The following is a 25,890-nucleotide window of genomic DNA, read 5'->3' as shown; positions in this document are numbered from 1 at the left end:
TTATATCTGTGACGTGAATACATATGGATACACACCATGGCTTGGGCATACATAATGGTCTTTTCAAGGGACGTGACCACTGAAGTTGACAAAAATGCAGGGGTGTGTGTGTGTGTGTATAGGGTGTGGGATATTTGTGATTGTATAAAGACCTTATTTGTATTGGAAACGCTCTGTATAGCGAATCCACTCCAATATTAGTGCAAAAATGTACTTTTGCTCTAGTGTGCTGTGCACGCATAGTTGCGCAAAGGAAAGAGGCGTTCGTAGTTCTATAGACTATTAGAGGACTCGGGCGGTAGGCATTGACATTAGCTGGGCTGGGGAATGACTGAGCGACAAGCCCCTACCTCCCCCAATGTAATGCCTCTGGGATGTGGGGGTAATAGGGTGATGTTGCAGTGCGGGCATATTTTTCACCACACCCTCTGAAGTGGGCGTAATTGCTGCGTTCATACAAGGAAACCCGAACGACTTGACTTGCTTGCCAACATTACTGTTACGTTAGTGGGCGACACAGACCGGCACTGAGACCATCTGAGGTTCCAGTAGTAAGTTCTAGTCAGCCGGCTTCGTTTGATTGTTTTTATGTAAACTAACTAGCTAAGTTGCATAGCTACACTGCCTCGCCAGGGGCAATGAAAGGGGAACATATATACTGTTCAGAAGATCTCGCTAATGTTAAGGAGACTGAATAATGAACGGATGCGGATTTCGCCAGCAAAGGCAACTTTGTCATTTCAGACACGAATGAAACATGGTTTCCGAGTCACAGAAATCTAACGTTAGCTAACGAGGCTAACATAAACTACATTGTCGAGAGACGAAGTGACACTGAACCGTTTCTACAATGCCGCTATACAGAGGTGAGTGTGTCACAAAAATGAAAATGTCTTGCTAGCTATATAGCACGAATTACGTGGCCCAGCTACTGAGAATTACTTTCGAAGAGCGACGTTAGCCAGTTTAGCTTGCTAGCCAGTTTGATTAGATGGGTACTAGAACCAACTAGCTTGTCAGTTAGCGTCAGCTATAAGAAACCTAACGTGCCGTGGGAAACGCTCTAGCTAGACTAGCATTTTCGCTGGAACATGTTTACTTTCTTACAGGTTAGCTAAGGTAAGCTAAATCATCCTTCTACCAAGTTAGCAAAAGGGTCAAAACACATCTCCGATTTATTCTGCTTGTTAAGTTAGCAGGGAAGCTAACGCCAGATCCTGACCCTTGCTGTTGATTTAGATTATCGCCAATTAGATAGCTAACGTTACTCTAAAGTAAACTTTTAACATAAACTTTTGTTACGTTTATGATCTGAGTTTCTTGTTTACCTGTCCACCGTGTTTTCACATTTGGTGTGCTATATTAAGTTTGTCAGGAGACTATATGCTGTTCTTGATTTACAAATTGGCTAACATTACCATGCCACGACTGAGGACTGGTATAGGCCGGGGCGATTCAATTCAGCTGCAAAGCGTTTTCGCCAGACCCTCGGGTGAAAATAATCCAACGTTAAATTACGTTAACTCTTAGTCGGCTGGATTATAAAGCGAGCTAAAAAACCTACCTTTTCATGCGGATATATACTGTACTCTTTCCATCACTTCCGAACGGTTACTGGTCACGTAAATTTTGTCAAAATAGTTTGTCCAAATGTGTTCGGTCCTTTAACTGTTAGCTACGATACATGTAGCGATCGGCGGGGTTCCCGATATTTTAAGGATTAAATAACTTTAAATAGTTGCCAGCAACTGGCGGAGTGATAGCACTGAAATCTTAAAATTGTCCAGAAAGTGAAGCGATAAACACAGGCCCTGAACACACTTAACATATTACCTCTAGGGAAAACACAAGACGTTTATTTTAAAATACAAACCAACTAGATCAGTTAAATATTAAAGAGGGGGCAAACATGACTGGCGAGTAATTTGAGGCTTGGCTATGTCAACAATCGAGAGCTTTAAAATACGCGGGACACGAGAGAGGTTAAGGTGGCATCCAGGAGCGCTCCAGACAGGAAAGTCTTGTTTCGTTACACTTTCCAGTCCTTAGATATACATAGATGTATCATATATCATGACAATTTACAGTACAATTATCAAAAATTATTAAAATATATAAATATATATTGGTCTTGCACACAAACAGCTAACAACAGTTACGCTGTCAATGAACCGCATGTTTTTCAGAGGGCATCGGGGCTGCGGAAGACAAACAGTTTTAGAAAAGTGATGTATACCTTGTTTTACCCTGTCCAAACCCCTTTTGTTACAGGCGTGGAGAGGTAGTGAAAAGGTTAAGAGAGAAACAGTGAGGATCACTATGAAACCCATCAGCTCCAGGTTTGCTTTCTACCTGGGCTTCCTGTTGGGCACCAGTACGCTGTATATTTTCCTGAGGCAGACGTGGTTTGAGAGGGGTTTCAGCCGCCGACCCAACAGCCCAGGGAGCGTCGCAGGACTTAAGGCTAGACTGGATGCCGAGGGCAACACCTGGAAAACCGATGCACACATCCAACTGCATCATCACAATCACGTCACAGGTACTCAAATCAGTCTGTCTGATATCGTGAAACCGTCAAAATGCGAATACATTGAAAATACTTTTTGCTGTGATTGTTGTACTTACAACAAAGGGACAATGATGACTTCAACACATTTTGTGTCATTTATTAATGAGAAGTACACGGGGAAGCTTCAGTGTTTATCTTTCACAGGATTAAATCTGGTTTGAACCAGCTCATGGTTAGCTGGAGTCATATAAATAAGCTTTACTTGACCAATGTAGCACTGACACACCCCTGCTTTTATAAGCAAAACCCTTAACGGTGGCTCACTGTCAAACACTGTGGTGCCCATTTTAGATTAATTCTTTGGGGATTTAGTATTTTGATGCATAAGTGTCTCTTAGAAGTGCATAATTTGATTATTTTTACACATAGAAATCACATCCCATTAAAATATTTAAAGAAGAAAATCTAACCAAATGAAGTAGCTTTTCAGTCTCTTGCCCTTATTTGCCAAGGTTTTGTCCTACTTCCACAAAAATGGGTTATTTATATGTATAATTCAGCATTGATGTTGTCTTTCACAACCTTGTTATTGTGGTATACATATTCACTGTTGCATATTGTCACTTACTAAAAGAAAATGTAAACTCTGTTTGGATTTTCAAGTCTCAGGATATGTGGACCATGACTATTCAAAAAATTTTAAATATAAACCTTTTTTGGTAAGTGAATATCTTCAGTAGTCTGAAGAACACGCAGAACAAATTTTGTAGATTTTCTGACAATGACTGCCAGAGGTACTTTATTGAACATTGTTGTAAAACATTTTACAAGTCCAGCCTCTGTCCACCTCCTGTCATTTTATGTTTTGTTTTTTTTTCCATATTGGGAGATGAACAGGATGACCCTGCATTCAGAAAAATTCAGACTTTCTCATGAAGAAATGTCCTTCCTGTAGGTCGTCAAAACCCTTGTTTTTTTACAACTTTGAGCCTGATTTGTCTGGTTTGGTAGGCGTTTTAGTTTAGGGTGGTCGGCTGTGCATAATGAGATCTGAACAGGTATTGTGGTCTGAAACCCGAGGCTCGTGGCAGAACCTGTTTAGCTGTTGCTGCTATCGCATATCGCATTGATAGGGAAATTCCTGCATATGAAAGAGGAATTGAGCTTTCATGTGCCTCTCTCCTGTTTAGATCACGTCTATCAGAATCTCATCTTTAGGGACTCCCAGGTAGCTCGCTTGTTGAGGCATTCATTTTGAGCACACACTGAGCTCTGTGGTTTAGGTTTGCTCCCAGCAGTGCCATCAGGAAATGATGCCCAGGAGCCCATGTCAGCAGAAAGGGTTGGCCTCATTCCTCTGGGGTTAGGGTTGGGTAGGTTGGCCAGCGTTTCTGGTCTCACCACTCACAGGCACCCTGTGACTCACTGGGCACCTGCAGGTTGCTGGAATGACGTCAGTGAAGCTGACACCTCCCCTAACTAGCACTTAGCTCACTGTAGTGCACTGGGCCACTTGTGCAGTGTGGAAAAATGGGTGTAGGTGGCGCGCGTGTGTGTCTAAGGACTGAATTTGCTGCACCCCATCGCTCCTGTGAGAGAACAGTGGCGTTCTCAGTGAGATGAGTGTAATGTCCAACTCCCAATTCCAAAAAAAAAACCAGGACTGCGCGAAAAAAGGAAAAGGGAAAAAAAAGATCTCCAGATGTAATCTCTGTCTTTGTCATGGAAATAAATCAATAGGGCTTTCTTGTGTGTGCGCACACAAGAATAAGCTGGCATGCACTTTTAAGGAGTTAGTGGAGCAGTGTGTCATCACTCCAGGGCAGGGTGAGCTTTAACGCCGGCTGTTTGCGTCCCTGCAGGGCAGGACAGCCGCGTGGCAGACGAGCTGTACGAGAAGGTGCGAGTCCTGTGCTGGGTCATGACCGGCCCCAAGAACCTGCAGAGCAAGGCGCGGCACGTGAAGGCCACCTGGACGCGGCACTGCAATGTGGCGCTGTTCATGAGCTCGGTGGACGACCCGGACTTCCCCACCGTGGGCCTCGGCACCAAGGAGGGCCGCGACCAGCTGTACTGGAAGACCATCCGCGCTTTCCAGTACGCCCTGGAGCACCACGGCGACGAGGCCGACTGGTTCCTCAAGGCGGACGACGACACCTTTGTGGTGCTGGAGAACCTCCGCTGGGTGCTGGCCAACCACACAGCTGAGGAGCCTGTCTACTTCGGCAAGCGCTTCAAGCCCTACGTCCGGCAGGGCTACATGAGCGGCGGGGCGGGATACGTGCTCAGCAAGGAGGCACTGCGGCGGTTCGTGGAGGCCTTCCGCACCCAGGCGTGCACGCACACCTCCCCGGTGGAGGACCTGGCCCTGGGGCAGTGCATGGAGAAGATCGGGGTAAAGCCTGGGGACTCGCGGGACACCCTGGCCCGAGAGACCTTCCACCCCTTCGGGCCTGAGCAGCACCTGACCCGCGAGTTTCCAAAGAGCTTCTGGTACTGGAATTACTGCCACTACCCCATCGTGCAGGCAAGTTGGTTACATTTACATTATATTGGGATGGTGGTGCTGCAGGTGCAGCAATGAGATTGTGTAGCAGTGTACTGTAGCAGGGAGCCCTGCTCTGTTTGGTTTGCGAGAGTAGGCTTATAGATTCTCATTCCTTGAGGGATAGGAGATGGATCTGAGCTAGTGACATTGGGATGGGAGGTATGCCATGTTCCAGTTTAAGGGTAGGTGGAGCATACTGTACGCTTGTACAGTGCTGAGAGTTAGAACCTTTTTGGGTTTCAGTACCTTGTGGAAATGGAGAAATGTTGTACCAAATTAAAACCTGTGAACAGATTAATCATTTTGAATTTGTCATCTTCACATGTGTTGGGTAAAGCAAATATGAACCCCAGATACTTTGTGAAAGAGGAAATAAAGCAATTCAGTTTCTGTCTGCTTAAAAGGTTGCAACTTTTACTGGTTTCTAGTGATGGGAGACTGAGGCGTCATCAGACCAATAACAAGAGTAGCCGATAGCATGTGACAGCTCCATACATTTTGGGGGCGCCTGAAGCCTTGCCTCTCGGTTGTTGCTGGTGCCATCATCAAGGTCATTCTGATGGCGGCTGGCCTCGCTGTAATGTCCCTCCCCTGTGCTCTGTCCCACAGGGCCCCCAGTGCTGCTCCGATCTGGCCATCTCCTTCCACTACGTGAGCCCGGACGTGATGTACCTACTGGAGTACTACACCTACCACCTGCGGGCCTATGGGTACAAGCACCGTTACCAGCCCCTGCCCCCCAGAGCACTCAGTGGCCCGGGCAAGACTGATGCATCACAGGAAAAGATGCCAGATACAGGCAGGACTGAGGAGAAGCAGGAAGCGGCCGCGGCTGCAGCGGCCGGCGTGAAGAAGCCAGCGAGAAGCGGGAATGTGGTCCTACAGGAAAAGCAACAATAGCCTATTGTGTTTGCTGAAGTACTCTTTTTCCTATGATAATGATGATGATGGTCCTTACACAGACTGCTCCCCGGGCAGGGTGCGGGAAAGGGGACGTGTGTGTCTGCTCCAGAGGTTGCCGAAGCAGAAAAGGGCGAGCTGGTGATGACTAACCTGAGACGCAACCTGGCGTTGTTTGGTGAGCTGCAGCGGAACTCTGCAGCGAGAGTGTTTAACGCCTTTAAGTTAACGTATTAAATGTCATTGAATCCGCACAAGTTTCTCATCTGGGATATTCTGCAGGGTGGATGTATTTTCTAAAAAGATGCCCCCCCCCCCCCCCACCCCATGCACAAGTTCATACTTGATTAACACAACTTGTTATTTCAAGCCTTACAGGGATTGTGGGTGGCCTTTAAGTAAGTCTTAAATATTTGTACACTTTTCATGGTTTGAATGTTATATCTTAGAAATGATTTTATTTTTAAAAAAGCATGCATTTTGAAATTGATGAAGTAAGATGAAAGTTTTATTTGTGGCCTTGTTTTTGGTCCCACAAAAAAAAAAGCAGTTCTGCTGCAGGTGCAGTGGGTGCAATCCAGAGGGATTTCATAGGAAACTGAGCAGGGTCACTGACTGAGCAGCTCTTTAACACGCTGATGTCATGTAGCGGATGAGCAGACGCTTGGTGACATGAAATGGGTAGAGAGGAAGCGGCAGTTGAAACTTGAAGCAGGTGTCAGTTTTCTTGTGGTCATGTGTTTTGCAGTAGACCTTGTGTTGTCAGGTATGCACACCGAGTTCTCAAACTCAGAAACACTGCTTAGGCCGAAGCAAATGCAAACAAGGGAAATGAGGAGCAGGTAAGAGGTTCTGATTTTAGCTGTCAGTACCGTAGGTACTTAATAGAAGCGATATGTGAGAAGCCCAACTAATGAACAACATCCTTTAGAACCTCATACTTGCATTTTACTAACATAACATTTTAGCCACATGGAACCTGATAATGAGCTTGATAATGGGAGCAGCATCACCTTTTATCATGGTGTTCAAACAGTGATCACACAGATCACCAGTGTTACCTGGCTTCATACTGCCCAGCTCAGTGCCTACCTAACAAACATCTCTCAGAGCAGTATCACCATATCAGATTTCCTTTAAGGCCATCATTAACCAATGACTTTTTGGTGCAAGTGTTTGGCTTGTTAATGTGCTAAAACGTGACTGAAAAATGTTTTTACTGCAACAAACCAGCAACCTGGCTTGCTGTGCTACATGCGAGGTTTAATACAATTAATTATTCTCTCTCTGAGTTGGAATTCAGGGTTGTCAGATATACATATGAATCTCTCTCTTTCTCTCACTCCCACACACACACAAACCCTAAGTGGCACCACAGACACTGAATAGTGAATAGACACATATACATACCTATAGTGATATGTAACTGCACCTAAAAAAAAGTTCAGTATTAAACTGCACAATGAACATGTCTGTGTGGACAATACTATGGATAAATTTCATAACTATAGAAGACAAGGGCATAGTTGTAAACTTAACCACAGACAACCAACAGAAAATGCAAACATACTGAACCAACAGAGTTTAGCAAATATACTGATTTTTACATAATACTTGGTCTGTTCACTGTATTTTTCTGCATATATATAAAAAATTTGGAATGGCCAATGATTTTTTCCCTCTTTCTGCCAATTTGGAATGCCAATTATGTCATTAGACTGGCACCCACCACGAACAGTCTGGGAGAGCGTAGACAAACACATGTTCTACTTTGCTCCGGTCCTTTTAAAACCAGGGTCCACACGCTGAGCTAGCATAGGCATAAGACAGAGGAAGACACTTTATACATGCAGACAGTGGGTGCCTGATTTACCAGCGGGGGTCACTGGTGTGAAATGGACAAACCCTGGCCGACCCACCCCTATATCCCCAGTGGAACAAAACCAGTTAGTTCTGCAGCTGTGGGCTGATGACATGGCTGGGGATGAACCTAGGCCGTAAAGCTTGGGTTAGGGCTTGAGTTTGGGTTTGGGTTTAGGCCGCTGAGCTGCTCGGGAGCCCCTGCTGTTATTTTATCTCTTTTTGTTACTATCAGTGAATTGCCTTTTGAGGCAAGTTGTCGGGTTTCATGAAAGCCATCCATCCCCATGTGATGCCTGCTGGTAATCATTCATTAATGAATGCTATTGGATGTGAATCTGTGCTGTGTGGCTGTTGAGAGATAAAGGCAAAATGGCTGTAGCCAGTATCATAGTGCTGCCATTCTGTGCCCCTGTGGTAGATGCCTTGTTCACTCCCCTCCAGTAAACTGCAGTTGTCTTAATACACTGTTGCTTTATTTAAATAAACTCAACCCTCCCGTCACTCCGGCCTGTTTGATTTGAATGCCTTAACTCTCGGTCTGGGACCATTCCAGAATGTACATGTGTGGGACTCAGCCAGTGTGTTGGAAAATGTATTGCAAAATATGATAGCAGTCATGCTAAAATACATCTGAATAGTTCATCATCTCTTTGCTGCTATACCTCATATTTTAAACCAAATCTACGTATGTGTGGGCGCTTTTTTCTTTTTAAAAGGAATCAACTGTAATTGGAATTATTTATACTCTCAGATACATTTGGTACCTTTTTATTCTTTTGTATTTTATACAGTACAAGTGCTATTGTTATATGTACATTTTTTGGTACTGTGTCCAGCCTGTCAGTGAACTGGGCTCATTGCACCTGGAAAAACCAGCTTGCTCCTGGAAACTGTTTTTGATTGTAGTTTTGTTTTTAACAAATGAGCTACATTTATCATAATCAGTACAAAACTGTCTTCTTACCTACTAAATCATTCTGAAGGATTCTGCAAATTTTTACAATAATCCTGTTCTTCTACTATTTTTTGTCAGCATGTGTCAGAACAGGAATATTGCACTGAATTTTGCATTTTTCATGGTGATGGTGGATGTCTGTGCTACAGTTCATGTCTGTTAACTGCAATCAAGAAGTTGTCACTGGACTGAATAAAGACGTATTTTACTTAACATTGCAGCCACCATTGTGTTCATAGTAGAAATATGCTAGGCTAAAGAGGCACCATCTAAAACTGCTGTCTGGAAGCAATGATTCTTTGTACTTCTAGGTGTGCTAAGGTAATCTGACACTCAACCCCCCCCCCCCCCCCCCCTTAACAAACATTAAATCAAGAGAACACATTCATGTAAATGGATACCATATTTTTACCTATATATGTTGTTAAAACCAATTTAATTTTCAAGTTTTAACAAGACAGTGCATATAAAGCCATCCAAACTAAATATATATATATGTACATATATATATATATTTAAATTTATATAATGTACATATATATGTATATTTAAATTTTATGAACTGTATCTGCATACATAAATTTATTAGAAAACATGGTGTAGATTTTCTGTGTTAACAGGAGCTCTGCAGCGTGTTGTGTAAAATCTATAAAATATTTGCATGAAGATATTCACATTTATATTCAAATTAAGCAAGCAAATTAAGCTGAATTACTTCCAATCTTTTGAATTTATAGCTGTATTCATTTTTTGCTTTTTAAAAACAATAAAATTAATAAAACTGGAAAATGTTTTTGTTATTCAAGTCACTGATATTCCAGTCACGGTTAGACATCTCAGGGCTGTGCCATTAAGGAGGAATTTCAGACAGGATAAATGGCGCTTTCAGTCATGCCCTGTTGGATTCCTCCACAGCTTCATGCAGGTTGTTTTGCTCTGTCGGTTATGGCACAGTTCCAAAGGTTGCACTGGAGAGTGCTCAGAACCTGCTCGAACTTTGACAGGAAGTGCCTTCATCCAAGCCGACATGGGGATTTACTGCATTTTTATTGCATTAACAGCAAGAGCAGGAAGTACATCTCAAGGAATGTGTTTGTATGTGTGTGATTGTGCTTTTGATACTATCATCTCCTTAACTGGAGGCTTCGTGTACACTCTGAATTTGGTGTCCTTGTAATATAATGTTCCACTAGGCCTGCTCATTCAGGACCTGAAAGCTATAAATATGAATAACTGGCTGTCTTACTAATGGAATTTTAGTAATCAAATCACATCAATTGGGTCTTCCCTGTGGGTCACGTCAAGTTAGGGAAGAGGGAAAAAGTGAAACAAGCATTTTCCCAGCTCATTGTTCCTGCAGTATCACTGCTAATGTGTAGTTGTAGCAAAAAGCAGACGTATCCTGTGCTATGCTAAGCAGTCATATCATTTAAACCACAATATAGCCCAACCACACCACAGGTTAAAACCACAGGTTAACACAGGTTACATTGAACTTAGTACACAGATCCAAAACTGGGGGGGGGGGGGGGGGGGGTTTAAATCAATTTTATGATCATCCACTAAGCCTCTTTGTACAAATCCAGTGTATTTTAATAAAACACTGCACAGTATTAATGTGTTACTTTCACCATCTGCAGATTCCTCTCCTGCACACAGATAAAGGTATGACCAGCCTTTCTGCAGCTACACATGCTACTTCCTTGTGTGGAACAGAGTGTTGTCAATGAATGGATATAGCTAACAGACCAAAGAAATCAGGTCTCAATGATAAACGCCCTACACATGCAAATAATGACTAATGTTCCCTCACCACTTTTAAGAAAGTTGCCAGGTTATCTACTTGAAACTTAACAAGTTGACTCTGGCTGTTCAATTTTAAGCCCATGGAATATTATATTATATAATACCTTCCCACTCTCCTGCACTTCCACCTGTTTTTGTGTATGCTGTTTGGGCTTTGAAACACGCCTCCTACCTTCCAGAGATGGAAGCAATAATGCCTAGATGAGGGAAATGATTACCACCAAATGTATCTTGATTGTGTTATCTTGTACTCACCTGGTTTTGGAAGGCACCTTGCACAATTAAGCCCCATAGGTGGCCTGGAGGAGGGCTGTATCGACTCCACTGGCCTTCCAGGAGGACTCCACCAGGGCTCTGTGCTTGGCCCCCTCCTGTTCTCACTGCTCACAGGATCATATGGCTCCGTTATATCCTCCCATGGTTTCTAGTGTCATTGCTATGCTGACAATCCCCAGCTGTTCTTTTCTCTTGTCTGACACTCTTGTGTCACCACGTATGATGTCTCATCATCAGTGACTGATCATTAGCTGAGGTTCAGATTAGCCAAAACTGAGTGTCTCCATATCCAAGTCTTCTCTCTTCCAGGAGCTCCCCATCACTCTGGAAAAACTGCATCTCCAGCCTCCCACACTGCTAAGAGCCTGAGGGCGATACTTGACAGTGGACTAACATTCATGACACACTTAGTGTTGGTCAGTAGGGCCTGCAGATTCTTCCTCTACAGAATCTGAAGAATCTGCCACTTTCTCACCACTTACTCAACCTAACAGATGGTCCAGACCCCGGTCCTCTGCTGCTCAGACTACTGCAACTCCCTCCTCATTGGTCTCTCTTCATGTGCAATCCCTCTGCAGGCTATCCAGAGTGCTGCTGCTCAGCTGGTCCACAGTTTATCCAAATTCTTCCACACCTCACCTCCCAGATATCAATGCACTGGGTCCAGGTAATGGCTTACATTCATTTAAAAAATGCTTGTGTAAGCCTTCTGGCAGTGAAAGGGGGCAGCTAATCCCTTCATCACTCTGCTACATCACTCTGCTCTGCAACCTGAGGCCACTTGACCCAGAAAGCCTGCAGTCTTGTAGTGAAGACACTCATACCTATGACCAGAGGTTATTTTGAGATAACAGTGGTGTTTTGTGTTTTCTGGGTCAGAGGTGATGGACTTTTGTTTTCCTGTATGCGTAATAAGGTTTTGAATGTTTTGTGTGGGTAGTTCAGTGTTTTTGGGTGCAACATGTCTGACCTTGAGGGTTTTGTCCTTGGCTGCAGTGGAAAACATGCAGAAAAAGAGATTGTTACCATGCATACTCTAACCACCAGCTGGACTACAGGAGCACTGGCAGGAACAGATGGAGTTTTACCTGAAAGCGAACATCTGTGGGTTTGAAAACAGCCAGGCAGACCCTCACCAGCCAATAAGTCAGCCAACAGGTGTGCCTCACCCACCCATATGCAGCTGCTTTCACCTCCTAAATAGGTAAATGCAGACAATTCTGGGAATGGCATGTAAGTACATCCAATCCAAACAAAGTTAGTTTAAGGATGTCTACAGTAGAGAACTATTTGTACAGGCAAATAAACAGGACATGTACAGTCACCTTATGGCCCACAGACGCAAACATTACCACAGAAAAAGACCTTAGAACCTCTGATGAAGAGCTGAGTATATTCATAAGGTTATTTCATATCCCTTAAATACAGAATCTTGTGTACTCTGCTTATCTTTGATTCTGACTTTTTAGATTGGGAAAAGAAAATTAATCAAACTTTCCATCAGTGAGCTTTGCCTTTTATTTAACACTGCATATGGGCAAAAGTGAGTTTGTTATATGAGGTATCAACAATGAGAACTGTCATTTGTTTCATAGTTGAATATGAAATATTGTACTATATTTTATGTTTATTTTGTGTATGTAATAAAATGTGAAGCTTCGACATTAGATTGACATCGGTATTGTTAATGAAATATATCTGGCCACTCCTAATATATCACACAGGTGAAATATTGCAGTACGACCCATAACAGAGCTCACTGATTTATGAGTGTGTTTCATGCTCTAGAGCGCTGTGGGCAAACTGATTTATAGAGACTGGAAGCGCCATCACAGTGGAGGTTTTATGTGATGCAGCCCTGGTCATCAAGAGTGCATTTGTTCAGTACCCACAGTCAGTGCATTGATGGATTCATTCTGCAGAATTCTGCCCATGCACAGAAAATGGATGCTTATTCTCAGCTTAGCAAATGGCTTCGTTTTGATATGTTTGATGCTTGCGGACATGCTCGTAGCTAATACGTCTCTGTCGATAAAGGTTTTTCCCTCATATCCTGTCTAACAACTTCCTTTCCTCTGCACTTAACACCAAAACAGACCAGCTCTGCTCATTGAGGGACTGAGTACCGAGTGCTTCCTTATGGCACTTTAGTTTTCATTTATGGAACGTGTGACAATGACCGTGCTGATGCTGAAATGTTTATAGAACACTGACAGAATTACGCAACATGAGGAGGCACCTCCTCTTATGAACATGGTCATTTTTAATGAGCTGGCTTTTTTTGTGGCCATTTCTCAGACAGTGAAAAAATGGAAAAACCAGCCTCATCATCTGTGAACATCAGAGACTCTCTCAGTACTGAAATCCAGATCACCCCGTTAGAGTTAAAACCCTCCTTCCTGCAGTGTGCATTTTCCTACCCATAGCCATGCTGTTATAGTACAGCTTGTTTCTTCATGTCACTTTGCTGTGGTCTTAATTATGGCACTGTAAAGCTCTCACACCCCTGCAATAAACCATTTGTTAACAGTTGTTTACTCTTCTAAAAACATTAGGATATTTTAAATTTTATCTTTAGGTTACCAGTATGGCATCTTTTTCTCATTAATTTTGTGTTTTATTGTGTTTTTCCTGCCAAGGGCAGGTGTGGTGGGGTTATTTAACACTGTGGTCCTGACTAATCGGTTATATTACTCCTTATGACTGAAATACTCACTTATGATTGGCTAGACTTGCACATAAGGAACCACACCAGTGCAAAGTCCCAATATCTTTACAGCTAGGCTACGAAAGACTTTTCATTTAGCAGGTGCAGGTGTTCCTTCAAGTTTAAAATTTAACCTGCTGAAAAGTGAGCACACTGACTGAAACTGCCATTGATCTCCCAAATGTGCTGATCTACCTAATGAGGTTAAAAATTGCACTATAAAGTTTGGTTGTGAAGGATCCCCCATTGGTTATTGCTTTTTCACTTTGCAGTTTGAGATGCAGCCTTCCCCTGTTAAACCGCCCACTAAAATTGACCAAATGTCCCAATGCTTCTCATCTCCTCTGTGACAGTAAATGCCAAACACAAGACAAGTAATATTTTTATTTCCCAAAAATACACTTTTGAAGAAACTCTGCACCCCTTCAAAAGCAATCTGTTGGACATACACGCTGTGGAGATCTGGCACTTTAGACAGCGGGGGATGTGCTCATTATGGTGAAACCTGGACCTGTAACTATCGTCCAACAGTGTGTTGTTTCAGATAATAGGAACACATTGGAGCACAAAACACTGCGATGACACGGGCGCGATGCGTGAGATTGTAGCATTTTAAATTTCTCATTATGATTATCCTCTTTTTACTCTTAAATTCCAGGTTTTCACCTTTCCAGCTTTTCACTCGATAAAGATCTCCGCAAGAACAGGAAGGGATATATAAGGGTTCAGCTCTTTCTTTGAGCAGAGTAAGATCTGATTGGACAAAAAGGAGTGTACATTCAGGTGAGCTTGAGACATGCGGCCAGGCCTATGCACCACGCCGAAACCTGCAACACAATAATACACACTTTAGTTAGCACAGAGACAGCACAACTTACCCAAAACCTGAACTGACAATCAGTGCTACTTGTCCCTCAGCAAGTGTTCACTGGGATGTACAAGGTGATTCTGGCAAATACCTCTTATGTAAAAATATTGAGAAAATGGCTATAAATTGATTTTGGCATTGCGTTTGTTGGTAATAAAATTGCCACACTACCTTTCAGTCTACAGTAAAACTTTGCCATGAGAAGCTGCAGGGGTTTGCTTTTAATTGTTCCGCACGATGGAAGCTAGCCACAAAGTAATGCTGTCTTTAAAACTGCTGCCAGTACTTTAATGGAAGGTTTCAAACAAGAGTTTCTCTCCTTTTAGCCTACCACAAAGTATCTGTGGGTAATTATACATTAGCATTAGGCTAGGATCCCGACTTTGGCGCTACACTACCTTCTTTGCCCATTAGTATGCTTTGTATGAGGTAGAGAAGTGTATGTTGCAGGGCCAGTCCTGCAGGCCAACTTGGGAGACTATTCATGTATCCTAATGTGGCCCTAATTACCACCCCCTTTCCCTTACCCCACTAACCCCCACCCTGTGTTTCCTCTAGGTTTAAAATCTGACTCACCTCAGTTTATTCTTGTTGAAGAAAATGCTTCCTTTCATCTGTGGGTAGTCCTCCTTTCTCCAGGGACGCAGGTGGCCTGTAAGCCCAGACACAAAACCTGTTTGAACAGAGGCCCTGGGAGCCTGAGCACCTTCTCCCAGCAATGGCAGCTGAGCACCTCCACTGCCACATGGGGGGCCTTTACGCAACACAGAGAAGACTAAAGTTATACCTGTTTTTTAGGTGCAGACTCAAGTGATAGCTGAGAACCCATTATTTTACCAATCTGTTACAGGATGCAGGCATGTCACAGATAGTCCATAAATCAAAGGAGGGGCACCCCTGTTCTCAGACAGCCTGAAATCCATCAGATTGAGGTCTCTGGGAAGGCAGCACATGGCCCCTACCTTAATTTAGCCTGATAATTAATATCAATATGCAACTGAAGGTTCAGACGTAACAAAACGGAAGCTTCAATGGGCCAAGATTGCCTTCTCCTGCTACTAACACTGAACCACATTTTATGCCTGTATTTGCAGAAACTCACCATAGGGGGGCACAAAAACACCTTTCTTTAAGCTTGGCTCTCAAGTTTAGGAGGATCGCTATTCAATAATGGAAAACCTTGATGAGCCACGTAGCAATACAGTATGAATGAACAAACATCTTATTATTTCCAGCATCAAGAAATCCTTTTCAGAAATATTAACACTGGCTCTGACAATAACAGTTAGTCTTTGGCTCTGTGGTAATTTAGAAAAAAAATAGGCCCTTTTCCACTAAGCACTTGAAAATAGCACAGATTGAGAGCCTTGGACTCAGTAAACTCATACTTTAACTTCACACATGCACCAGGGGTGTCACTCACTGGATTCTGAACTCCTTCGGCCCATCAGCCCCACAAAGATATCATCCATATCTCCTGCAAAAGATAAGAGCTCAATGTGTTTGTGTAAATGCTTAAATACATTTTTCTTGAATATACGGTGAACAAAGAGGAAGAAAAGGAGATTATCTTACTTTTAAGTGGAGGTAAATTATTTGTACCTGAAAGAAAAAGATTAGTGTTTAGTGTCTTATTATTTAATCAATATGCATTCTTACAAAGGACAGTGAAAAAAGAGATCCTGTTTGAAATGCATAATTTTGCTTTCAAGTAAGAATTCCTTAGTGCTCCTGTTTTTTAGACTTTCAAACGTTCAAATGTTTTGTTCAGATAAATATATTATATTATATTATATTATGTTATGTTTTTGCCTTCATTCTTTCCCTCTCTTTTTCTTTATATAACTCTTATCACCATGATTAGCAGGTCATAGCAATGTTTTCCAATGGATAGCACATCACTTGTTCTGTCTAAAAGTTCACAAGCACCCATGGGATGCTTAACATAAAATGTAGTCAGGTTTCAACATTGTGAGACTTGAAGTTTCACAAGATTGTCATTGTGCTGCTCTTCCGATGACATCATCTGGGCAACTCACAGGTACCTGGTGCCTGAGAGTGGGCACTGTTGTCTGATGACACAGCTGGGCTCAGACCTGAGCCATAGAGCTCTGCTTGCGCTCAAAGCGAGCCCCTTACGCACTGCACTACTCAGGAGCTCCCATACATGTGAATTGTAATTGGTTGGGGCACATACACTGCTGCCATAAATTAAATGTTTAAGTGGAAGTTGTTTCTTTATCCGTTTTTTAACTGACAGCTTTTTGAATCCGTTGTTTTCTCATTTTGTCAGATTGGATTGACATCTGTTGGTGCTGTTCATAGTCAGGGTGACACGTCCTGCAACAACCCAGTGCAGATGGTCAGTATAGACATTGTAACTCACCTCCTTCACTTCACTAACACTAGGTCCGGTAATGACAACATTTTTTCTTTTTGAGAGAGTAGTATAACATAACCCCACAGATGCCCCCCAAGAGATGAACTGGGATGTGTTCATCTCTGTGAAATTAATGGAATTTAAGACATTCCTTTCTCATAGCCCCACATATTGGTTTGGCTTTTGGGTAGTGAGAGAATTTATTATTTCTTTTTTCAAACATTTGCTGTACAAACACAGCAATATAAAAAAATGAGTTACTGGGATTCAGAGTTGGGGTAACTTCTATTTTAATCCTGTCAGTTCAGGGAACTAACTGAAATTCAATTCATGAATTGAAAAAAATTACAAAGGAAGATGATTTTCAATTTGTGAATTAAACTGTAATGGAACTGAACCCAGCTCTGCTGGCAAGTAACTATTGAATGCTGAAACACACAGCAAGCTGTACCAAGAGAAAATATTTACAAAAGGCAGAAATATTGTGTCTGATGTGTGTAAATTAGGTCTTGACTGATATGTGGAACGATATTTAGGGAAAAAATAGTGATGCACTTGACTTGTTCTTTGTAAACCCCTGTGATTGTCAAAGCCACTGGATTTTTTGAGAGGAAATAGCGGAATGAAAACTGTCTTGATTAACAGAAAAAATAACCTATTATTGCTAGCCATGTAGCCATAGGTAGAAATATTTTATACTACAACAAAACATTAAATATTTGTTACAGACCAATTTTTAAAACTTTTTGTTAATAGTGTCATTTTAATATTTGGTTGCTATAGCATTTGTAAATAGACTTTGACTTGGTTATTTATTACAGCACAATGCTCTACAAGACTCATTCATTGTAGTATTAAGACTTCTGAAAGGAAGGAAAAGTGCTTCTCTCACAGCAAAACAATAGGACAGAATTTGAAAGAGTTTTTTGGCCTTGATGGGATCATACAACAGAAATCTCTATGTCAGACTAGTAGCATCCAGTCCTAATGAGCCAAAATGAGAGAGGATTGCTTGTGCCATTACTGACCATTACTATTCTCAGAGCGCTATCTCTACCAAACTGTCTCTTGTAAGTCTGTCTGGTCTGATGTAGTGAGGTTGCTATTAGAGATTGATGATACAAATGCTCATTAACGCCCTATTTGTTCTAGAAAAAGACTACATCCAGGATAACAAGTTGTATGGCTTTGTGACATTATAGTTTCTTTCAGAAAAAGGAATTAACTTCCTCATTTAGAGGGAACGTAAACCACAGTGCTAGGGGCTCATGATCGTCGTAAGGACAGGGGTAAGCCTGCTGTTTCTGTAGTGATAATGCTGAGACAATGTGAGACACACAGCAAAATGTGGTCTTAGAAAGGCAAAGGCAGAACCGTAGTGGTAAATAAGGAGCAGCCATCATGTCCCTGAGAGCCTGCTCTCCCAAATGGAGGGACTGATTAGCACCTTCAATTGCGTTAGCAGCAGCAGCCACCTGATGCCCCGTGAGTCATGTGCTGCAGCTATGGAGAGGCAGCCATGACTTCTAACGCAGGTTGTGTGCCAGTAGAGGATTATGCCTCTTTTCATAAATTTACTTTGCTGTTAAGGCTGCTTTATGCTTCAAATTTGGATGCAAGCACAAATGCGTACTCTGACATGGCACCGGCCTGCGTCAGCTAAGACCCTTCATGCTTATTGCGTTTTCCCAGGGCAGTACCTGGCTTGCATATACTGACTGCCAAAACGGGTAGCTCCAACCCATTGTTCCTGTTGGGCAATTTGTGCTCCAGTGGTGACAACATGTATTATCAAGCAATCATCAAATGTACTGATCTTCCTTTCATCTCCATAGCCTTTTGCATTGTCATGACATCCAGGAGGTGCGTGACAGGCAGCGTGACCCACTGTGCCATTGGGTGCAATTATGTCATTTCATTCATGTGACAGTTATGGACACACTCACCGCCAGAAGCATGAATCAGCCATTACTTGCATAAACAAACAAAAAAACTGTTCCTAAGTGAAGCCAGAGCAGTGTTTTTTGAGCTAACTTTGAACCAAGCTTTAGCATCTCCTCTCATTTATTAAAATTGGATAAATGTATCAGAGGGGGTGAGGGTGGGGGTAGAGGAGGGGCTGGGACTGACAGGCAGTTGTCTTTGAAAAATGTTATTTATCAATTTCCATGACATATGATGTAACATAAATGCAGAAACAGCCCATTGTCTTAGAGTCACTTTAAGCCCAATATAAGCTACTGGCCTTTGTTTAAATGTATAGTCTGCGTGGAGTCATTATAAGAAACATATCAGTACTATGATAACCAGTGATGATGAGTATGGTAACTTCATCTGTCAGTCTGATAGAATTGCTCCCTCACACTCTCTGTTGGATCCATTTTGACTTGACTTCTGTTCATGTAAGGCAATTTGGGTGCTTTTTTGATGAGCTATGCACGATCTGCATGCAAATCTCAACCACTCAACCACATACTGTTAACATCAATGCACTTTTGATCCTAGCCACACGCTCTTTTAGAAGACTATTGGAGGATGTGGTAAGCATATCCTAGTTGGCTGTGTTAAGCTTGGCCAGCATATTCCAAAGACCAACTTCCTTTTAACAGGAAAGCTTTTCTTTCAAGTAAGATTACAATTAAAGGGACAGCATCTCCTAGTGTTGTGAAATGGCCACTGTGTGCTGTCTTTGCAATGGAAATGCCATGTCACTTAGCCACTCAGGCTATGATTTAATACTGAAAGTTAGCAATACTCCCAGTATAAACCACCCATTTTTGTGTTAGACATGAGCAGATCAAATGTAAGAATACATTTAAATGAACAACATGTAAAAAAGATTTAACAGTGTGCTTAGCAAGTCAGAATCAGACCTCACTGACTTTTGTTTAGTGTCGTGCATTCAAGAACTTTTATAGGACTTTTCTTTGATTTTATCCAGCATCTGTTGCATTTCCCCCAGGTCTCACAGCTTCTCAGATGGAGGAATCCATATCTGTATTATTTGCTAAGCTCTGATTCCTTCCATGCTTCATAAGGGGAAGCCCAGCTCCATTAAAAGCCTTAAGAGTCATGTGCCTAAGAGTACCAGGCTCCTCACGCAGTACATGGATATTTCCTGTCTCACACAGAGTAAGACTGGTATTGTACACTTATGGACACAGGTATCCCACACCACCATCAAGGCAGTGCCAAGAGTATTACAAGTAGCCACACGTTACACTTCCACACCAAGGCAGATATATTCATGGACTCACCAGCACTTCTTCTGCCCATAAGGCCCACAAAACTGTCGTAATCAATGTCATTGTACCTCTTCAGGAAATCACGGGGAAGGCTGTCGATGTTCAGGCTTTCCTGCAAATGGAGTGAAGAAACTAATCTGGTTACAGTCTTTTGAGGGCTTTACCATGAAATCTGGAGACAAAAGTTGCTGTTGGTGGTCAGTTCAACGTTCTTTCTGTTTTCACTCTGGAAAATCACAAGTTACAAAAAAGTATTACTTTATTTCAACTTGAAATTTTCCAACATTTACATAAATATAACTATTTACTCTACATTTAACCACATTTATGGCACTTTTCCATAAAGGGTTAAATATTTTAAATATCTGTTTAAACTATTAAAAACTATCCCAAAAGTATATAATTAAGACAAAAATAAATAATGTGGCTAATGTGTTGATTATTCTGCAAGATTTAGTAAATGTTTAATGCATGTCATTTTGTACATTTAGTAAATATTTCATATTATTTTATTTTCATAATATTTTAAAAATGTTTCATCACTAAATGTGTTGAGTTTCAAACAAAACAAATGAGCTTCCATAAAGTCCCCATCATATATTATATTTTAAGCTATCGAGCTGAACGTGAAACACTGTTTGAACATTATTCAGCTTTTCCAATGGACTCCACTTAGCAAAAATGTGCATGCAGATACTCAACACTCTGCCTTTTATACAACTTTATCTCAGTGAAGTTACCTTTTATGAACACATTTCAATGGGCAGTATCTAATGAGATGACCACAGTCAGGGAGTATATGGTACTCCACAGAAAAAAAAAAATGAATGAATGAATGAATGAATGGTTTCATGACTGGACATAATGGCTTCATAAGATAACTGTAGCTAGTGTTATGTGGCTTTCTGTACATCAGAAGTGTACAATGACTTACCGCCACCATTCTCACATTTCCCCCAAGAAAATAAATAAAATGTGTAAAAGTTCATGATAAACCCCTTTATTGGCAAATCACCATTTTCTAGGCAATGGAAGATATGGTACCCTTCATATTTATTCATATCCCTGATTAAATTAAATATGAAATTCATATTTTTCACAAATAATGAATGTTATTACAGAAACACAAGAATCATACAGCATTCACTGCATTGACACCTTTAAAGAATATTTACAATAAAACCCCGCAAACCAACAATCTGCTTTTCGAAGTGTAATGTAAGCTTCAGAAACTACATAGCGGTATCCAAAGGCTGCCTGTTTCTCTCAGGCATAAAAGGCGGTAACACGCAGAAGAAATACATGAGCAGCATGAATGGTTAAGCTCACACAGCTCTGAGAAAACTGAAAGAAAAGGTCATTGACCTCCACAAGTTGGGAGATGGCTATACAATAATTGACAAAAAGTTGAATCGACCTTTAGTGGCCATTATTAAGAAATTGAAGGCTCCTGGTACAATGTTAACCCTAATGGAATGGAAAAGGATGTAAGTATATGGTGTCATCACAGCATGTGAGAAAAATAGTTAACAATGTAACTGTAAATACAAAGGCAAATGCTGGAGATCTGCAAAACCAGCTAGCCTATTCAAGATGGTAGTGTGTGTCAAAAAGTGCCATTTCAGGTTTCTTACGTTCCATGCCAATATTCATGATTGAGTTGCACAACAAAAACCTCCTCTGAAGGCAAACCACTACACTAGGAAATTTGTATCTGACAACTAAGTCTGATAACACATTTCTTATGATCAATTGAGATGAATATTGAGCTTCTTGGACGTGCTCTTCAGAGTTTTGTTTGCTGTAAAGAAAATGAAGCCTATCTTGAGAAAACACCTATGTGAGACGAATTATGACAGGAGGTCTTTTATTGTTTTGCGGTTGTTCTGCGAACAACAAAAATGTTCTGCCTCTACTAGTCCTGCAGCCCTTGTTAAGATAGAAAGAGTCATGAACTCCTATACATGCAAGCATTTTTGGCCAAAACCATGGTTCCCTCTGCAAAGAAGTTTAAGCATGACAATGATGCAAAAGCAGGCATCCAGATCTAAAAAATTAATGAACTGAGCATAAAGCAATTGACCATCTCCAAATTAATCAGTTATGTTATTTAAATAAATTTCTTATGTGTGGTTCAACCTCAAGAAAAGCAATCCACAGTGGAAAACTTAATCTGATGAACACAGAAAAATTCTGCTAGGTGGTGTCTTCAAATGCTACAGGAAGTACCTTGTCAATGTAAATCATGCCAGAATAAGATTTCCAAAACACTAACATTTCTACAGAGGTATGAATAAACACAATCCTTATGTTTTATGGGAGAAAATTCAATAATGTGAGAACAATATGACTTTGCTCTTTGCAATGCCAGCAAGATTTAGGTATAACATTTTAGGCAGGCTAAGTAATCCAATATATCATGTTTTTGCTTTCTGTTTTATTAAATAACTCTGGAGGGCACCGTGTGTACTGAGAGACAGTAAAAATCCAGCCAATGATTATGGCTACCGTATGTTACTAACTAAGGACGACATCTAGATTGATATTTAACTGGGAAAAATATTGGGGCACTGATTGGGGATGAATGTAACAATTCACTGTCAAATCAAAGGAGCTGACATACTACGACAGTCCATTTTCAAGTGCTGTGTCTTTTGTATCTTTGCAGTGCTGAGACCTGACATGGCATCAACAGTCATTGTGATGTATATGTGAGGTCATTATGCAAGATGCAATGGGTGGGGTCAGAATATGGCTGCTATTTCACTAATCAGTCAAGGAATGGATTTTCATCTCATTTGCAACTGGTCACACACATTGTTAGGACCTTCAGTGTATTAAATTGTTTAATTGATAGTTTGTGATTATGTACTTCAGGGAACATTTTGAAGCCAAAACTGTAGTATTTTTAGACCCTGTCAGTATTCATGGCCTTATACATGAGCAACGGCAGGTGTGAATTCATCATGCAAGATTTTAGTATGCTGTATCAAATACGAGGACATCTGCTGTAGTGCTCGTGAAAACGTGACTAAAAATAAATGAGATGTATGATGCATAGCATGCTTTACGCACAAACTAAATTGAACAGTGTATTTTCTATGATCATTTATTTTGGTTGTCAATAAGTTAGAGCACTATATATACTAAAAATGAAACGAGTAATGTCTCATCACCTTTTAAAGTACCTGAGGTTACTTTTCCCCCAGTGACTTTAGATTCAGAAATTATATTTTGTTTTAATAATTAAGTAAATGCTTTAATGTTATTTCACAAATTATTTATTTATTTATTTATTTTGGATGAAAGTGTGTGTTTTTGCAAAATATTTGATTTGTTTATTAAATGTATGAAACATTTAAATGGTGAGACTTTTTTTTTTTCAAAAATTGTTTTTGCTTTTGCTTTTCATTTACCAGTTCTGTTAGGTTTGCCCTGTCTGATATGTTCTGGTGCTTATTATATGCTGTTCCTGTCCTGTGGCTTCCCATGTGCTTTCATGTCATTTTATGTGCATTGGCTGGCAATGTCCAATGTCCAATGTCCAATATCATTTAATGTTCCCAGATTTTCATGTTTTTTTATTGCTTGTAATGGCTTTACAATGCCTTTAACTACCTGCCCAGGGACTTCAGATGACTAGCTTTTTTGACTAATCCTGGTACATTTACAAAAATGTTGACTAAAATGCTCTGTCTCTGCCAAATAAACTCCATAAAATAAAATTTAAAAAGTTAACATAACAAAAAATTACAAAATAGTTGCTAAATTCATGAAACATTTACTAAATGCAAGCAGTTGATAAATAATAAATATTGAGTATATTTAGCTATTTTTATTAAATGCATTATGTTGGGACAGCACACTTGATTGGTCAATAACAAAACATTTACATTAATTAAGAAATATTTATTGCTTATGTCAAATGTTGGGAAAATCGTATTTTTGATGGTGTATTCAATACCCAACAGTAATCAGCAATCCATAAAAAGCCCTAATCTTTTTCGTCCTCTTTTCCTTTTGAAGCATATCTGGTGGACAGCACCTGGGCGTACTAATTGGGAATCACTGTAATGCTGAATTCATGAACCATAATTGCTATATATTCAAAAGTCGATTGAATTTGTTTCCATGCCTCTCTAATTAACGGTTGAATTGAACATAATGTTTGTTATTGTCATGTTTTATACATCTTTTGAGGAGGAAAGGAAATCGTAGCGAATGATTTCATCTTCATTGGAATGTGTAGTACGTAAACCTGCAAAGCAGTATAATATTGAGGGCTTGTGCTCGTACTGGTGTTAACTTCTCACCTCTGAAACTGAATCCTGAGGCTCCAGCTCTTCGCAGTTGGACCGACACGATCGAAGAGTCACAAGGAAGGACAAGATCGCCAAAACCAAACAGGTTCTCATCCTTTCTTCCTGGAGTGCACCTGCACGCGCTCAGGGCATGGCAAAAGGGGAGAACCGTGAGGATCACCAGTGTCTACAGGTCTGAGGACTCCTTTTTATCAATCAATTAAGTTTATAAAAAATAACCAGGAAAAAAACACAACAGCCAAATATGTTAACGTTAACAATGTAGCTAATTACAATAGGCACCCACGCTTATCTTATTGTTCTGAATTGCTCAATATGTTAAATGGGTTTGCTTGATTCAGGTGCTATTTTGGCATATACAGCTGAACCGAAGCCATACCGTTCACTGTTCATGCTCAGTGTCACCTATATCGGATGTAAAGACAGTTCACTATAAGCGTTTGTTAACTTTGACTTTATGTAACGCATAAGAAGTCATTAATACCATTATTATTGTTTGTCACTTTACATCTTATAGATGTTTTCTGAATTGTTCAAAGAAACTGCCCGTCATATACTATACTTGCAAAATTTTATGGATACTGATCGACGCCTCATTTGGGAGACTGGAAGAGTAATATGAGTTAACTGTGTTAACGCAACCGTGTAAGTAACCTCCCCCTCAGGAGTTAATGCCCATCAGACAGTATAATACCATATTGCCTAATTTCTCACTCACTTTTACGCTGTGCTCCCAATTCATGTCTTTACAGCTCGATAAGTGCTGCGCCAAGAGATGAAAATTTGCGCAACTAACTGAACAGAGCGAAATTTTAAAATTAATCTAAATTAAACCAACTTTAACGCGTTAAAGCTTGTGTGCAAGTGTCAAAGGCGTCACCAGCCTCCCGGCTTTCGCAACAGCAAAGTAAATTTTTACAGTTTAATTTACATAAAATTAGCAACTCACCTGCGCATTTACCCAGAAAGATCGTACCATGGACATACTTCTGTTACTACTACTATTGCTGCTACTACTACTGGTACTACTACTACTACTACTACTACTACTAATAATAATAATAATAATAATAAATGTACTTACCAGAAAATATTAGTTATGTTGCTTCTTGCTGGCGGCGGGAAGGTAATCTGAATGTGCGCTGGAGCAGGGAAGTGGGTACGCGCTTTTCTTTAAAGGGAATCGATGCGCAGTGGCCAGTTCCCCTCTTGGAGTTCGATCACACTGCAAGGGCTCGCCATCTGACTGTTAAATGATGGGAGAATGTTTGCGTACACCAATCAGGCGCGGGAATGTAGGTGTGGTTTCACATCTGGGACGCGATATTGAAGTTGTACACGTCGAGTCAGCGATGAATGGAATACTTCGCCATAATCCATACGCATATCCATCTCGGGAAGAAAGTAATTTGTGACTGTAATGTACAATGTTACCTAGTGTAAATGCAACAAAAACCTGCACACTTATAATCTCTTTTAACAGGGATTGTTGGGCATTTTAATACGACGAA

General features: G+C 40.9%; 2 protein-coding genes across 3 annotated transcripts; one reads left to right on the top strand and one right to left on the bottom strand.

Annotated features, from left to right (window-relative positions):
• Window positions 1-240: 240 nt before the first annotated feature.
• On the top strand, window positions 241-6,267 carry c1galt1b (core 1 synthase, glycoprotein-N-acetylgalactosamine 3-beta-galactosyltransferase, 1b). Of its 2 annotated transcripts, none has more exons than XM_036530940.1 (4): window positions 241-551; window positions 2,272-2,539; window positions 4,372-5,036; window positions 5,667-6,267. In XM_036530940.1, exons 2-4 carry the CDS (start codon window positions 2,320-2,322, stop codon window positions 5,955-5,957), a joined length of 1,176 nt encoding a protein of 391 aa, XP_036386833.1. In that variant the 5' UTR covers window positions 241-551; window positions 2,272-2,319; the 3' UTR covers window positions 5,958-6,267. The 2 variants fall into 2 exon arrangements, with proteins under 2 accessions (XP_036386833.1, XP_036386832.1); XM_036530939.1 differs by having other exon boundaries at window positions 241-866.
• Window positions 6,268-14,372: 8,105 nt separating this feature from the next.
• Window positions 14,373-25,571, bottom strand: tac3b (tachykinin precursor 3b). Its single transcript, XM_036530673.1, has 7 exons — window positions 25,464-25,571; window positions 24,371-24,492; window positions 20,070-20,169; window positions 16,008-16,034; window positions 15,856-15,909; window positions 15,009-15,084; window positions 14,373-14,391 (listed from the first exon to the last, which is right to left on the bottom strand). Exons 2-7 carry the CDS (start codon window positions 24,470-24,472, stop codon window positions 14,373-14,375), a joined length of 378 nt encoding a protein of 125 aa, XP_036386566.1. The 5' UTR covers window positions 24,473-24,492; window positions 25,464-25,571.
• Between the last annotated feature and the right edge of the window lie 319 nt (window positions 25,572-25,890).

This window comes from Megalops cyprinoides, chromosome 6 (assembly GCF_013368585.1).
Source record: "Megalops cyprinoides isolate fMegCyp1 chromosome 6, fMegCyp1.pri, whole genome shotgun sequence".
In the NCBI taxonomy this organism is placed as follows: domain Eukaryota; kingdom Metazoa; phylum Chordata; class Actinopteri; order Elopiformes; family Megalopidae; genus Megalops; species Megalops cyprinoides.
Note: the sequence above shows the minus strand (reverse complement) of the source record. Positions and strands in the feature narration are given on the sequence as shown.